Raw genomic sequence first — 17,213 nt, 5'->3', positions numbered from 1 at the left:
GTGCAGGAGAGGGCGGGGGGGGCTGTAATTTAATTATTAACTAGATTTTATGAATAAAAATAAATATTGATTATTTTTGAATTACGATGTATTAAAGTATGGTTCAGAGTTTTAAAATTAAAAACATGTCATGTTGTTATAAATAACATCCCTCTCATTGCAGTTTTTGTGAATTTCTATTTTAAGGATATTTTGTAGTTTTTACTGTTTTGAGATTCTTCGGCATATCTTGTTTACCTCTAACTAATATTTTATTTATAATTTTTAAAGAACGAAAGAGAAAAAAAAATCCGGAAATGTTTAAATAACAAAAAATTATTTGATAAAATTTTTCTTTATGAGGGCTCTTTTTTTTCTCTTAGACTTAGCAACAAAAAAACTATCTTGATTTTCTAAATTTCTGAATGCACGTAAAAACACAATATAAAAAAATTATTTTTCTTAAAAGTAAAATTCTAAAAACAAACTGAAATGTAAAACTCTCACCTGATAAACAAAATTCAAAATAATTTTTTCATTATTAACAAAAAAATCCCCTTATGTCTATGTTGTCTTGTATGACGGACAACTCAATTTCCTCCTTTAGAGAATATTCCTGGATCTATCATCATCAATTTCAGATCCAGATATACATATTACAGGGATATATGTTTCCAGGGGGGTTTATTTACAGAAAAAATCCACTAAAAGCCCAAAAAATTTGTCTCTTCTATGATTTTTCCTTGAATTTGTAAAAGAAAATCAACCCTGTATAGTTGTGAAAAATTAACAGCTCCTATCATTAAAAACAAGTTCTAAGATTAATATTCTGAACAAATTCACAGAGAAAATAATTAATCAAAAAACAAAATTTATATGAAAAATTTCTTTACTATGGGAAAAACATTAAATTTGACTTTTTTTATTTTTACTTGAGGTTTGATCTGTTTATGAGTACATATTTTGTTCTTTTTTAACAGCCTATTAGTTTTTTATACAACTTCTTACTGTGACCTACTTTAATCTATTTATATATGGCTTAATAGACCTAATACTACTATTATACTTTCTACTGCCTATCTGCCTACCTATTAATAAACTGCTCCTGCTATACCCTACTAGAGCTACTACTGCCTATCATGAAACCTACTAGTGCTACTACTGCCTATTATGAAACCTACTAGTGCCACTACTGCCTGTCTGCCTACCTATTTATAAACTGCTCCTGCCATACCCTACTAGTGCTACTACTGCCTATCTGCCTACCTATCCACACTGTTCCTATTTCTCATGCATTGTATTTCAGCAAACTTGTTGTAATACCATTCTAATATTCCTTTAATTAGCTAAGTTTAATCCCTCCCCTCCCCCCTTTCTCTTCCTGACTTTATGTTTAATAACATTAAACAAACAAATGTATAAATGATAAATTATTTGAATTCTGGACATCTTGGGAGTACTACAGTCCTGCGACTTGTTTAATCAATAATTAGTGAAAACCAACCTAATTATTTTCAAGGAAATAGTCTCAAGTCTTTAATTTAATTATAAAAACTACTTTACAGGGTTTATAGATTAAAAATAAGAAAAAAGTTTTAAATGTTTTATGGTTACTTAAACAGAATTTTCTTATTCTAAACTTGTTATGTTATACAAAAATTTAATTTTTTTAGAACTGGAGTCAAATCGAAAACAATAATACAAAACTCATTCTAAACTTAATAAACTACCTATTCAAATTTGAATGATTAATAAAACCTAAATTTATGATCGAGCACACCTCTACCTGTAGATGACTCTCCTATAAGTTGACCAGCATGCACAAATCCACCCTGTTTATTGACCTAAAACGAGGTAGGGAGTTAAAATCTCCCCGAGTGAGTGTTTTATCTAACCAACTAACACCGGCCGCCATGACACTTGACTAGACACGTGGTCGGCGCATCTGTCACGTGATGTCCGCCATGTTGGATCCTAGTAGAACTAACAGCATTGGAAGGAAGGGCATCCTTAAGACTGCTGTAAAGCCCCCACCAGGTTTGTAAGAGTTTTGTGAAAAACAGAAAATTTAAATTAATTTTTATCAAGAGCTAGAACTGAAGAGGGCAACCCAGACCGAACTATATTTTCCCAAAAATGTGAAACTAACACCTACTTTATGAAGAGCATCATTAACACCGAATTTTAAATCAAGAGCTATCTTTTTGCTTACGTATTGCTTAAAGTTAAAGTCTGTGTTACTTTTTGGAACAATCCACTTTCATTATAACTGATCTCTGTTTGAATTGCCTTTTCTTCCTTTTGAAAATCTTCAAAAAGTAAAAAAATAAATTTTCCAAAATTGCGGTTCATCATTTATTGAAACAGAGGCCTAGAAGCATAGAGTCTGTTAGCCTCTACATCCGAGGTTATATAGCCTTGGAGTAAGTAAAAATTTTGAAGAGAAGAGATAGACTTGTTATATGTTTTACCGCCTTTTCACCAACATTACCGACTTTTAAAGTCCCCCAGCAGAAGAAGGTAACTTAACGTCCCTTGGGACAGTTATGTAAAATAACCACCCGTTCTGCAAAGTTTTGGGGGAAAATTCGCTTATTTTCATCTCTTAGAAGACGATACAATTGTGTACAACAACTTTTTCGGGAAATAAAAAATTTTACTTAACCATGGGTTCCCAAGACCAATTTTGTCTACAAAACATCACTCGCTGCGCTCAGGATGTTGAGTAAACAAAATTGGTCTTGGGAATCCTTGGTAAAGAAAAAGTAGTTGTAAATAATTATAATCAGGGCTGAAACTTAAAATACCATCTAATCTTGAAATTAAAATTTAATCAATTCTTGACATTTAAAATAATTTTACAAACTCCTATATTGTCTAATCCTTCTTAATATCTAGAGATTAATTTATATATAAACTTCATTGATCTAAGACAATGTTAGATTAATAAACTCTAAATTAAAATTCCATAAGGTTTTTTTTTTGTAAATTTTAACCCTCTAATTTTAATCTAGAAATTAGTTCTTATAAATTTCCGTTTTTAAGTTGAAAGTGAAATTTAGATTTAAGATATTAGATGTTTCCCCGCCCTTGAAGAGGGGGGGGGAATTAATGACGGGGGAGTGGGAAATCAATGAGGGGGGATTGGAAGAACAAGATAAATGGGGAATTTGTCAAACTGTGTTGGGGAAACTTGCATTAAGACTTAATGAATGTTAACTATTCCCCCCCCCCCTCTTTTCTCACATATTTAATTAGGAAAAGAACATATTTTACAGGCATCTGAATTAATTTTACTAATTCCTTTTTGTCATTTGTTTTTACATAATTGATTTTTTTTTCAAACGAACTTTTTCGTTTTCCTAAAAGAGACTGTTTACTTTTTTTTAGTGAACTTTTTTTTGAGTGACTTGTCAGATTCACAGCAGTGCCCATACAATTTTTAATTGAGATTTCTCTGAATAGTGACTTGCTCCTTTGTAGCTTGAGAAACAATTGAGTAAATTATCAGAATGAAACACTTTTCAAGCTAAAATGTTTTAATGTTTGGTGCAGGTCTGAGTCATTGTAATTATTATTTTATGTATTCCCTAATGTTGATCATACGTGGTTATTAAGTGGAAAGGACATTTTCATACTTTCACTGTAGTAATGTAGGATTCCATTACTTTTTATACAAACTAAATTAGTCCTGTGTTTGTTTAGTGTCTGCTAGTTTATTTTATTTAATTCAGTTTGTTAGTTTTCATTTAGCTAGCTAGATTTTTGTTTTCAGAACAGTTGTGGTTGGTTAAAACTTTAAATGCTCAAAAAAAGAAAATAATTTTTTGTCAGGTCACCTTTCTTTTTTAAAAGTAGAATTTTTACAATTTATTTTTTATCAGTTTTTATCAAATGAAATGCAACGAATTAATAAATTCAAAATGAAAGTTGTAGGAATACTGCAGGTAACTTTTCTCAGAGATGATTTAACAACACGAAGTTTTTTGTTTGGAATTATTAACAATGAACACATTTACGAATTAATAATTTTCTGTGTTTATAACTTTGGTTTAGATAAATAAATCCAATACTATTGTTTATTGAATATATTATATATATATTTGGATTCAGTCTATTTATTTAAAGTATCTATATAGATGCACTTGTTAAAGTTATTTTTTGTTTATTATTTGCATACAGGGTACCCCACAAAGGATGAGACTGTAAAGACGATTTCAAGGTCTTTTTTTGGCTTATTTATTAATATAGCATATATTTGCAGTGTATCAGGTATATACGGAAACAGACAGTATAAATTTCGTACTATCGTTTCTGAAGTCTCATCCTTAGTGGGTGACCTATGTGTCAAAAATGTTACAAGTAAAAAATAGAAATTGTGTATAAAAGGGTCTGAAGTTAAATGTACTTTTTGCATTTATTTTGTGTTCAGCTTTTATTTGTTGATTTTTTTATTTTTAACTTTATATCCCCGTAAGAATATTTTAACTGTATATCCCGGTAGAATATTTAAACTTTATACCCCTGTGCAATAATTTTGGAGGATGATTTTGGAAAACATACCTCTTAAGAGCCTGTATTGTCTCTGTTTGTATATATATAATATATATATATATTGTGTATACTGTAAAGAACCCAATAGGAAAACTTTCAAAGATAAACACAGCAAACCTTTATTGTTCTCTTCTCTTTAGCCATTAACCATACAGTCCTGGGCTTTAAGATGTTAACAGGGGGGGGGGGGTGAAATAATGTCATCCTGTTATCTGGATTATTTTTGAAGATTTATTAGAAAGAACATCGAGACGACGTTTTGAACAGTGTTTACGATCAGGATCCGTTGGATTTCGCAAGATTTTGGCTTCCTGGATCCGGATCCATCGGGCCAAATGTAAACCAAAAACTACAACAACAAAATTTTCTCTCAACCAAAATATGAACTGTTGAAGAAAGAAAGATGATAAAAATTTCCTAATCTCTTCATGGTTTATCAAGTTTTAGCATAAAAATAAGCGAAAAAAAGAAAAATATTTTGGAATATCTGTTTTGTTAAAAAAATTCAGTAAATCTTTAAGAAATGTTCTGGACCTAGATCAGTATCCATCTTTTCCCAGTGCGGATCCAGGATCCAGAGTCGCATTAAAATTAAATGGGCCCCAAACACTGGTTTTCCATTTCTAAACTGCAACCAAATGAAATTTCTATTCTCAAATTGGCGCGTAAAATAAAAAAAAAAACTACCCGCGACAAGGTCGAATTAATAAATTTGCACAAATTTTACTTTTTCCTTGTTTGTAGGTAATGGGGGGGGGGATATATTTCTATACACATACTAGTTATTAAACAATTTATGTTTTGAACGTGCAGGTGCCTAGTTCAAAAATGCTGGAAAATTTCTGTCCAAAAACTGTTCAGCTCTTAAAATCAATGATTTTATTATTAACTTTCTATAATTCTCTATTTGCTTCCTCTAAAAAGCCATTTAAACGTTAATGTAAAGTTTATTAATTTTAAGTTAATTAGATATTTTACAAAGTTTTAAATTCTCATAATTTTGTTCATTTCACTTCTCATGTCTGTTTTTAATTGCTTCGGATTAGATTTAAATATTTGATTTTATACCTTAGAATTCTTTCAATTATTTAACATGAAAAAAACTAAGTCAATTTTTAGATTTAGCTCTGAGGGTTTCTTATCAATTAGGGTCCTATTAACGTTAACGTAATTTGCTAGTGGTTTTACCAGATTTGTAAGATCAGGATATATTCATCATCTTCTTCTTGAAAATAGATAACTTTCATTTAACTAAAGTGACTTGGCCATTTCTGCTTTAGAACCAATGATAGAAATTGGACACTTTTTAAGCAAGAAAAAGTTTATTTTTCATCAAGAAAAATTTGCTTTCCACAAAAAAAACTGGAATATATTATTTCTGAAGATACAGAACTAAGAGCACAATTTAGGGGGGGTGGGGAGGTATTGTAAAAAAAAAATATTCCATGGTTGAAAAATTATTTTCGTTGCAAAATTTTGCACCCTGGAGTCCTTGTAGTCTGCTGGAAATATATATTTTCTTAAGAATTTACATTTTAGAGTAATTTTTCTTCAGTAAGCTACTCAACTGAAAATATATAATATTCTCTTCTTGGAACACAAAAGTCGCGGGGGTTGGGATGGGGAAATATTCTTTCCCCTGATGAAATAAGTGAATATATTAATTTAGATTTCTTGTGACCTCTGCAATTAAAAGCTACGAAAACATAAATATTTAATATAATATTGCACTTAATGCATTATGCATACTACAGTATGTGTGTATTAATAATAATGTTGAAACCCTTTCAAAACCTCATGTATTACATTTCAACTTCCTGTACTCTAGTTCTCTAGTTCTGTAATTCTCTAGTTTTACAGTATATTAGTTTTACAGTTCACTAGTTCTCTAATTCTCTAGTTTTACAGTACATTAGTTTTACAGTTCTCTAGTTCTCTAATTCTCTAGTTTTACAGTTAACTATTTTTACAGTTCTCTAGTTCTCTAATTCTCTAGTTTTACAGTTAACTATTTTTACAGTTCTCTAGTTCTCTAGTTCTCTAATTCTCTAGTTTTACAGTTAATTAGTTTTACAGTTAATTAGTTTTACAGTTCTTTAGTTCTTCAGTTTTACAGTTCTCTAGTTCTCTAGTTTTACAGTTCTCTAATTCTCTAGTTTTACTGTTAACTAGTTTTACAGTTCTCTAATTCTCTAATTTTACAGTTCTCTAGTTCTCTAGTTTTCTAGTTCTCTTGTTCTCTAATTCTCTAGTTTTACAGTTCTCTAGTTCTCCAGTTTTACAGTTCTCTAGTTTTACAGTTCTCTAGTTCTCTAGTTCTCTTGTTCTCTTGTTCTACAGTTCTACAGTTCTCTAGTTCTGCAGTTCTACAGTTTCTAGTTTTTTATTTTTATGGATCTTTATTTCTTGACTCTTTGGTTCTCTTGTTTTTAACATTTGTAACTCTTATTGAATATTTTCATTATATAAAAAGTGGATTCTGATTTTGTCTTTTATTTCTAGATATATCTCGAGGAAGTGGTGGTCTTGGGTTCCCCCCTAGATCTGGATATGACGAGTTGGATACAACCTTGATGCCCCCGAGGGTGGGGGCCTTGCCCCTGGAGCAGTTTAGAAATACACCCTCACCCGGACCTACCCATCCGGGTTATTCAGGTTGGATAAACCCCTCAAACGGAACTCAAGACTTGAGTTTTATTTTTTTAGATTTTTTTTTTATTTTTTATTTTAGTTTAGCATGTTTTTGTTTGGTGTTTAGGCGTGCCCGGTCTGCCACACCCCCGGAGCTCTGCAGGAAGTATAGGAGGGAGGGCTAGTGTAGGGAGTATAGGAGGGAGGGCTAGTGTATCTGATATAGCAGCTCCAGATCACAATTACTCCAACTACAACAACTCCGTGTTTGACGAGGGCGGGGAGTACCAGGATGGAGGGGAGTACCAGAATCAGCCCGGGGAGTATCAGAACCAAATCGGGGAGTACCAGAATCATGTTGGGGATTACCAGAACAATATTAGGGAGTATAACGACCGAAACGCCTTGTATAGTACCCGTGAGAGTGTGTATGCCGAATATCCTGGTGGAGTTACGCCCCTTTCCCGGCCCGCCCCCCGGGCAGTTTTTGATGAGGACGAACAGGAACCACGCCCCCTTGGACCAGATCACCGCCCTGGCTCACGTGCTCAGAGGACCAGCCAGCACGCTTCTCCACAGCATGGTTTGTTTATTTTTCTTAATTTTTATTAGTTTTTGCATTTTCGTTTTTTTTAAATATTTTACTTCATTTAAATATGCATATTTAAATATGCTTTAATTTTTAGTCAGATTACTGCTTATAATGTACACTAGGACTAAGTACACATTGACCCTGTACCGTTTTATTTTCTTGCATGAGAAATTACATTTACAAGTTGTTGTATTGTGTTCATGATTAGTGTAGAGACAACTTAATTTTTAGAAGGGTAGGGGGAGGTATTTTATGTACATGTGGTACATATATACCAGTTTCAGTTGCATCCAACTATGACAAATTTTTTTATGGCTATAAAACAACTCTAAAGAACGAAAAACCAGTGCATTGCAATTCAAAAAAAAACAGAATTAACATTATTGGAGCGAAACGGTTTTAAAAAGATAAAAGACTGATTAAAACAATAAATATAGGATAGTTGATTTGTGTATTTTTTAAAAATCCTTAATTTTCAACTTTTTACGAAAATTTTTATAAATCTTACTGTTTAAAAATTGTTTGTGTCTGGTTTTTGAATAAATGAATTGATTACTTCCACACAAAATAAAGTGAACGGTCCCTTGAAAAGACCCTCCTATAGATCTAGTATACACCGCAGTGTCCTATGGATACTGAGTTTTGGATTAAAAAGACCCTCCTATAGATCTAGTATACACTACAGTGTCCTATGGATACTGAGTATTGGATTAAAAAGACCCTCCTATAGATCTAGTATACACCGCAGTGTCCTATGGATACTGAGTATTGGATTAAGAAGACCCTCCTATAGATCTAGTATACACCAGTGTTCTATGAATACTGAGTATTGGATTAAAAAGACCCTCCTATATATCTAGTATACACTTCAGTGTCCTATGGATACTGAGTATTGGACTAAAAAGACCCTCCTATAGATCTAGTATACACTACAGTGTCCTATGGATACTGAGTATTGGATTAAAAAGATCCTCCTATAGATCTAGTATTCACCGCAGTGTCCTATGGATACTAAGTATTGGATTAAAAAGACCCTCCTATAGATCTAGTATACACTGCAGTGTCCTATGGCTACTAAGTATTGGATTAAAAAGATCCTCCTATAGATCTAGTAAACACCGCAGTGTACTATGGATACTGAGTATTGGATTAAAAAGACCCTCCTATAGATCTGGTATACACCGCAGTGTCCTATCGATACTAAGTATTGGATTAAAAAGACCCTCCTATAGATCTGGTATACACCGCAGTGTCCTATGAATACTGATTATTGGATTAAAAAGACCCTCCTATAGATCTGGTATACACCACAGTGTCCTATGGATACTGAGTATTTGAATAAAAAGACCCTCCTATAGATCTGGTATACACCACAGTGTTCTATGGATACTGAGTATTGAATTAAAAAGACCCTCCTATAGATCTGGTATACACCACAGTGTCCTATGGATACTGAGTATTGGATTAAAAAGACCCTCCTATAGATCTGGTATACATTAGTGTCCTATGGATACTGAGTATTTGAATAAAAAGACCCTCCTGTAGATCTAGTAAACACCACAGTGTCCTATGGATACTGAGTATTTGAATAAAAAGACCCTNCCCCACTACAACTTGTTTCTTACTGAGCAACACTTTATTTCTCTTCTGAGCTTAATTTTTCAACATTTATTTTTCAACATTTGAGTTTTATGAACTTAAGGTGGTCCATAAATGATTCTTTTTTAAAAAATATGCACAGGGTACCATAGTAAATCAGACATATAAAATGAAGGGTCACTTGAAACCTTGATCTTGTTTCACAGGCTCTTTATTCTTCAAGATTTTGCAGTCAAAAATTTTTTTTCAAAAAATCAAATAATTTTGAAAAAATAATTTTTTTTAATATTAGCATATGCAAACATATCCCAACAAGTAGATTTGGTCACCTTGACTGTCGGGCTTCTAGATATTCATCTTTGGATTGATCAGGTATGAACAGTGTACCTGGAGTCCAATGGCGGGATCCAGATCTTCATGAGGTTATTGAATTCCTCTCCAACCCTAACTCTGTGATTAAGGTTAGATATCTATTTATATATATATATACATATAAAGTAGTAATCTCTTTTGACTGTTTGTATGTCCGATCATAACTCAGGAACCTCTTGACCGACTTGTCTCAATTTTTGATTGGGGAACTTGGGCGAACCACGGGAATGTTCTTAGCTTGCCTAAATTGAGTGGGTCGACTTTTATAGGGGAAAATAGCTAAAACCGCAATTTACGACCACGTGGGGGGGGGGGGGTTAAAATACATTGATGATGAATAAATTGATTGATGGATTGATTGATTGATTGATTGATTTAGGCGAATGCTTGTGCATACTTGCAACATCTCTGCTATATGGACGACCCTGTAAAAGCCAAGACGCGGCAACTGGGCGGAATCCCTCCCCTTGTTTCTCTTCTAAATCATGATATTCCAGAAATACACAGAAATGCTTGTGGAGCACTTAGGTACAATACTTATCCTTTCTTGCTTCTAATTTTTTATTCACCTTTCCTAATCATGAAATTTTAGAAATACAAAGTAATGTCTGTTGGAGGTACGAAATTTCTCCTATCTTTTCATCTCTCTAACTCATTACTATTATATCTTCTTTTTCTTTCTTCTTAATTACGATGATATTTTAAAAAAATATAAATGCTTGTGGTATATTTCTTCTCATGTTCCTCTTTCTTCCTTTAGCTTTTAGTTAGGTAAATTNTGATAAATTGATAAATTTTTAAATTGATCTGTATGATCTATTAATCTATTGATCTATTGATAAATGGTTAAGTTGATCTGTTGATCTTTTGATCTAGTGGCCTATTGATCTATTAATAAATGAATAAGTTAATCTATTGATAAATTGTTAAATTTATAATAGTAATAAACTAATTTTATTTAATCTATTGATTTGTTGATTTGAATTTTTTTATAGATTTAATATTTTATTTATTTTAATTGTTTGTAGAGCAATCAAGGATGCTGGGGGAACGAACGCCCTGGTCCGTCTGCTCCGTAAGACCGGGGACAACGAGGTGAAGGAGCTCGTGACCGGGGTTCTCTGGAACCTCTCCTCCTGCGACGATCTGAAGCGGATGATCATCGACGAGGCTCTTAATGTGATTAATACATCGATAATTATCCCGCACAGTGGTTGGGGGAGGGGATCTCAGGGCACAGATACACATTGGACCACTGTGTTCAGAAACTCAAGTGGAATTCTTAGGTAAGCAAACTATTTTATTTTGAGAGTGTATGTCTGATTTAAAACTTGCCGTTTTTAAAACTTTTGATGTGGAATATGTACTTTTATAGATGTTGTATTCGTGAGGAAACAAAGCTTTAAATGCCACAATGCCACAATGGATGGTCCCCTAAAATGTCGTCTGCATTCCCTTCAAACTGGGTTTGACAAATGGAAGAAATCATTATTTATAAAGTTTTAAATGATCAGATATTTTTGAAAATGGAAAACCACTTAAAAAAGATAATTGATTTGTCAAACATGAAAACCGAAAAGGTTAAAAGAAACGAAAAATCCATGAATAGTATTATTAAAAAAAACTTCATATAAAGCGTTATAAAAATTGCTTATATTATGTAAATAAAAATGAATTTTGATAAGAATTAAGTTGATAAAAAGAAACCTAATAGTAGACATTAAAATACTATTTAAGGGATTAGGTGCGGAGTTTTTGATGATCTTTTCTACTAATCGGATAATCCTTTCTTATCCTCTTTAATCATACATAAACATATTTGATTATAGATGGATATAGATAGGAGCATAAATTACAATGACATTTTAGAGAAATTACAATTATTTTTTTAAATCAGGATTTATTTTATTTTGGTGCTTTGGTTTTTGTTTAATCTGGATCCAGCTACAGTGGTAGGCGATTTTATCAATACACTGAAGACAACTTTCGATTTCAATTTTGATTCATATCAAGCTGTTTAATAGCATGGATATTGGATATACATAAACATAGAAGTTAAGAGAAGCTGTCAATTTAAAAAGCTTCTCTTTGATTACTTGTTAACAATCAAAACTCAAATAAATAAGTCGTCTTCATTGTATTGATGTAATCGCCTACCACTGTATTATTTCTGCATGTTTTTCCCCCTGATTTTGATGATATTTTATTGTTTGAATCCATCAGTGTGTGTATTTGAGAGCAAAAAGTAGTTTTGTTTTTGAAGTTTTGGTTGGTATTTGCCACTAAATCTATCACGGTGAACTAAGCCAGTGGGGTCGGTCAAATAGGCCTAGGATTAGGCCGGGTACTGTAAAAAGTCTGAACACGCCATGGGAGTTGTCATAGTTAGCCCTCTCACGGGACTATGCCAAGGAAATTGACCCCTGTCGTATGTTAGTCTGGTTAGGGCGACGCATTGTACAGAATATGTACTATAGAATCGGGTCAGTACACGCTGTTATCTGGCAGGCCGATACAAACTGGGCAGGTCCTGTTCGAATTCAAAATTACTGCGGGGATATGAGTGCTATATTTGTTATATGGTATTATTTGTATTTTGTTTGTGTTTTCAGAAATGTAAGTTCAGCTGGAGACTACGGAAGAAAAAAGTTACGTGAATGTGAAGGACTAGTAGACGCGCTTATATATCTTGTGAGAAACGCCATCGAGCGCGCAAATATAGACAATAAAAGTGTTGAGAACGCAGTGTGCGTGCTCAGAAATCTGTCTTACCGCGCACAGGAGATCGAGGATCCCAACTACGACAAGCGGCAGATACCGGTGGGGGAGACGAGAGCCTCCGCCAAACCCAACTCCGACAACGCGGGATGTTTCGGTGCAAGCAAAAACAAGGGGAAACCTGGAGCACAGGGGAACTCAAGTGTTTCTAGTCAAGGTAACAAAATCCCCCCAGGCCTTACATATATTCCCCCTGCCCCCTCACTTATATTCCCCTCCCCCTCACCTTTATTTCCCCCTAACTTTTTAACTTTTTCTATTTTTTGACGTGGATTTTCTCAAAACCAAAAATAGAAAGATTAAAATATGAATAATACTGTTCAACTAATGTTAGTATTTTCCCATTCAATAACTCCATCTAGAAATAAAGAAAAACTAGGTTCATCTTCTTTAACTGTGAACTTTTTCTCTTAATTTGTTTACATTGTAAAACAAAAACATAAAAAAGTTCGCGGATTTTATAAAAAAAAATTCTTGGATTTTCAAAATTTTCAAAAATTAAAAATAAAAATAAAATTTGATGTAGGCAAATTTTGGAAAATTTTATCATCTATAGTTTCTCTCAAAAAAAAAGATGGCCAATTTGGTCCAGCCGTTTGACCAGCTATATATATTGTATTCTAGGTCGGGTTGTATCCGGGACAGGGATGGATCTTCTCTGGCAACCTGAAGTAGTTCAACCCTATCTAAACCTTCTCTCTAATTGTTCAAATCCTGAAACTCTAGAAGCGGCTGCAGGAGCTATACAGAACCTAGCAGCTTGTTACTGGCAACCTAGTGTAGATATCAGGTATATACATTATACAGAACCTAGCAGCTTGTTACTGGCAACCTAGTGTAGATATCAGGTATATACAATATACAGAACCTAGCAGCTTGTTACTGGCAACCTAGTGTAGATATCAGGTATATACATTATACAGGGGTCATCAATATTTAGTAGTATATACAGGGGTCATCAATATTTAGTGGGATATACAGGGGGCCATTAATATTTAGTGGGATATACAGGGGTCATCAATATTTAGTTATATATACAGGGGTCATCAATATTTAGTGGGATATACACTAAATAATAATATACTAAATAATAGTTTAAAATTAGCTAGATTCAGTTGTTCACAGATCCATTTTAATTTGTTTGCGTTATAACAACATAAAATACACATAAAATTGCTGAAATGTTGTCTCTCTATTTCACAGTTAAAAATCCCTGATTGATTCAAAACTAAAGATATTTCCCCCGTCAAGGGAAACAGTTTAGAAATAAGTTCAAAGTTAGATTATAGCCTGCAATCTTCAGTCCTTGTATTGCATCCATCTGTCAATCTTAGAATTGGAAATGGTATTTTATGAATGTGGAGATGGTATTTTATAAATGTGGATCAATTTAAACCGGGTCAACTACTTGTTCTTAAACCTCTAATGTGTCCTTCAAGAACCAATAGAATTGCACGAAATCTTTAGGAAGTAGTTAAGTTAAACTGAGTTGACCGACTTATTCATTCATAAAAGGGAGTGTTCGCGAATAAAATTTAAGGGGGTATAGGTTTTGTCAAAAATTGTTAAAATCGAATCATATAAAAGAGCGTAGCGTGGAAGAATGCAAATTCACGTATTTGCATTCTTCCACTACCTACACTCGGATCATAAATTTTTTTATGAAATATCAACTATATACGAATACATTGAATTGTTTTCGACCGTCGCGTGGTAGGTTGTAATACATGAATGAGTTGTTTTAAATTTAGTTGAATTATTTACGATCTGATTGTGAAAATGCAATTACGTGAATTTGTATGGAATCAACGTTTTTAAACATTTTCTCCTCAAAGATTCAAAAGATAGAGTTAAAATGGTAGCGATCAAGATCAAATTAAATTCGACATCAGCCTATACCCCCTTTCATTTTTCGCGAACACTTTCTTTAAAATTGGAGTTTTTATTTCTTATAATGTTGTTTTAATTCCAGTCTCTCTAAACCTTAAAAACTTAAACCTTGATATTTGTCAGAATAGTTAAAGGGAATGTTTACGAATTTAGGTTAAATCATAGTTTTGATTACAACTTTGCCCCGTTTTGCTATCACTCCCTTTAAGGCAATTTTAAAGAATCTGAGTGTATGTGATATTGATCCTGTCCCTTCTCATATTTCTTTGCAACCTTGCGTGACTATCTTTCTTGACCTAACCTAACCTTTAATGATATAATCACGCGAGGTTGCATAGAAATATGAGATTGTACACTCAACAAATTTTAGGTACATATCCTAGTGTACATATTGTTTATATGTTTAGAGCTGCAGTACGGAAGGAGAAGGGTCCACCTATCTTAGTGTACATATTGTTAATATATTTAGAGCTGCAGTACGGAAGGAGAAGGGTCTACCTATCCTAGTGTACATATTGTTTATATATTTAGACCTGCAGTACGGAAGGAGAAGGGTTTATTTATCCTGGTGTACATATTGTTTATATATTTAGAGCTGCAGTACGGAAGGAGAAGGGTCTACCTATCCTAGTAGAATTACTACGGATGGAAGTGGACAGGGTGGTTTGTGCTGTAGCGACAGCACTTAGAAACTTAGCCATAGATCAGAGAAATAAGGAGCTCATAGGTATATTGACTTTTTTACATTGCTTATGTGGTTATTTTTTTATCAATCTTGACCCCCCCCCCCTCTCTTCAAGAGTTGATGATGGGAAATTTGTTAAAAGAGATTGAAAGTTGACTGGGTTTAGAACGAAATCATTAGATCAAAATAATACCAAACATCTGCTAATCCTAAAATGGGTTGTCTTATATTAGATATTTCGGATCAAAATAATACCAAACATCTTCTAATCCTGAAATGGTTTGTCTTATATTAGATATATCGGATCAAAATAATACCAATCATCTGCTAATCCTAAAATGGGTTGTCTTATTATAGATATTTCGGATCAAAATAATACCAAACATCTGCTAATCCTAAAATGGGTTGTCCTATATTAGATATATCGGATCAAAATAATACCAAACATCTGCTAATTCTAAAATGGGTTGTCTTATATTAGATATTTCGGATCAAAATAATACCAAACATCTGCTAATCCTAAAATGGGTTGTCTTATATCAAAATAATACCAAACATCTGCTAATTCTAAAATGGGTTGTCTTATATTAGATATTTCGGATCAAAATAATACCAAACATCTGCTAATCCTAAAATGGGTTGTCTTATATTAGATATTTCGGATCAAAATAATACCAATCATCCTAATCCTAAAATTATGAGCCTAGCCATATATCTCAGAGAAATAAGGATCTTAAAGGTACATATATTTGTTTCCCCCCCCCCTTCGTGCAAGAGTTTGATAATGGGAAATTTTTTAAGTACTCTGGTACAGAAATGACCCTGCAAATGGTTACATTTTCCATTTCAAATGTGCTTACTGTAGAATTTTACTACATTTGATGTCATAGTTATTTAATAATTTGTGAAAAATCGATTCTCAAAACGTAACCACCCAAATAGATGATTTTGAACGTCGACTTTGCGCTCAAACTCAGCAATTAAACATCAATAAAACGTTTCATATGTCTCAAATGCATCCTAAAAAGTTTCTCCACAATACTACATTCTCAGTTCAACTACCATACATTGCCGGTCACACCCTTTAAGAAAACCCTGCAATGTGAGAGAAAAGAAAGTGCTCTAAAATTATTTAAATTTTTGTTTTCTTCTTCAAATTTTTTTACTTTTCATATTTTCTACAATTGCCTTCATGTCTCAGTTGAATGTTTTATTCATGAATTTCTTTCATTTTATCTCGAGTTTTCTTGTTTTATATTGTTTGATGTAGAAGAAAGGTATTTTTACTTTATTTTTACCAATATTCAGCGACTAAGAGTAATATTGAATTTTTCATTGAGTTACAGAATCACTTGACCTCGGAGTTTTCAATATTTTAAACCAATATTTATTGAATAATATTCACTTCAGGGGTCAAAACTTTTAGATTGTCAATCTGTTCAATACTTTAAACCAATATTTATTGAATAATATTCCCTCCAGGGGTCAGAACTTTTAAATTGTTAATCTGTTCAATACTTTAAACCAATATTTATTGAATAATATTCCCATCAGGGGTCAAAACTTTTAGATTGTTAATTCCAAACCTTTAAACCAATATTTATTGAATAATCTTCCCTCCAGGGGTCAGAACTTTTAGATTGTCAATCTGATCAATACTTTAAACCAATATTTATTGAATAATATTCCCATCAGGGGTCAAAACATTTAGATTGTCAATCTGATCAAAACTTTAAACCAATATTTATTGAATGATCTTCCCTCCAGGGGTCAGAACTTTTAAATTGTTAATCTGTTCAATACTTTAAACCAATATTTTTTTTTAAATCTTCCCTCCAGGGGTCGAAACTTTTAGATTGTTAATCTGTTCAATACTTTAAACCAATATTTATTGAATAATCTTCCCTTCAGGGGTCAGAACTTTCAGATTGTCAATCTGTTCAATACTTTAAACCAATATATTTTGAATAATCTTCCCTCCAGGGGTCGAAACTTTTAGATTGTTAATCTGTTCAATACTTTAAACCAATATTTATTGAATAATATTCACTCCAGGGGTCAAAACTTTTAGATTGTCAATCTGATCAATACTTTAAACCAATATTTATTGAATAATATTCCCATCAGGGGTCA

The 17,213-nt window shown here is 32.8% G+C and overlaps 1 protein-coding gene across 1 annotated transcript in view; it reads left to right on the top strand.

The window, feature by feature from the left end:
* LOC111700344 (armadillo repeat protein deleted in velo-cardio-facial syndrome) overlaps positions 1-17,213 on the top strand; it is a 52,155-nt gene that overhangs the window by 29,796 nt on the left and 5,146 nt on the right. The window contains exons 8-15 of the mRNA XM_023471221.1: positions 7,036-7,188; positions 7,292-7,747; positions 9,728-9,816; positions 10,107-10,255; positions 10,756-11,013; positions 12,340-12,662; positions 13,130-13,295; positions 14,989-15,122. Of these exons, the coding sequence (XP_023326989.1) occupies positions 7,036-7,188; positions 7,292-7,747; positions 9,728-9,816; positions 10,107-10,255; positions 10,756-11,013; positions 12,340-12,662; positions 13,130-13,295; positions 14,989-15,122 (1,728 nt within the window). The remainder of the gene's footprint in view (positions 1-7,035; positions 7,189-7,291; positions 7,748-9,727; positions 9,817-10,106; positions 10,256-10,755; positions 11,014-12,339; positions 12,663-13,129; positions 13,296-14,988; positions 15,123-17,213) is intronic.

This window comes from Eurytemora carolleeae, unplaced genomic scaffold, assembly GCF_000591075.1.
Source record: "Eurytemora carolleeae unplaced genomic scaffold, Eaff_2.0 scaffold311, whole genome shotgun sequence".
NCBI lineage: Eukaryota > Metazoa > Arthropoda > Copepoda > Calanoida > Temoridae > Eurytemora > Eurytemora carolleeae.
This window is presented reverse-complemented; position numbering and strand designations above follow the sequence as displayed.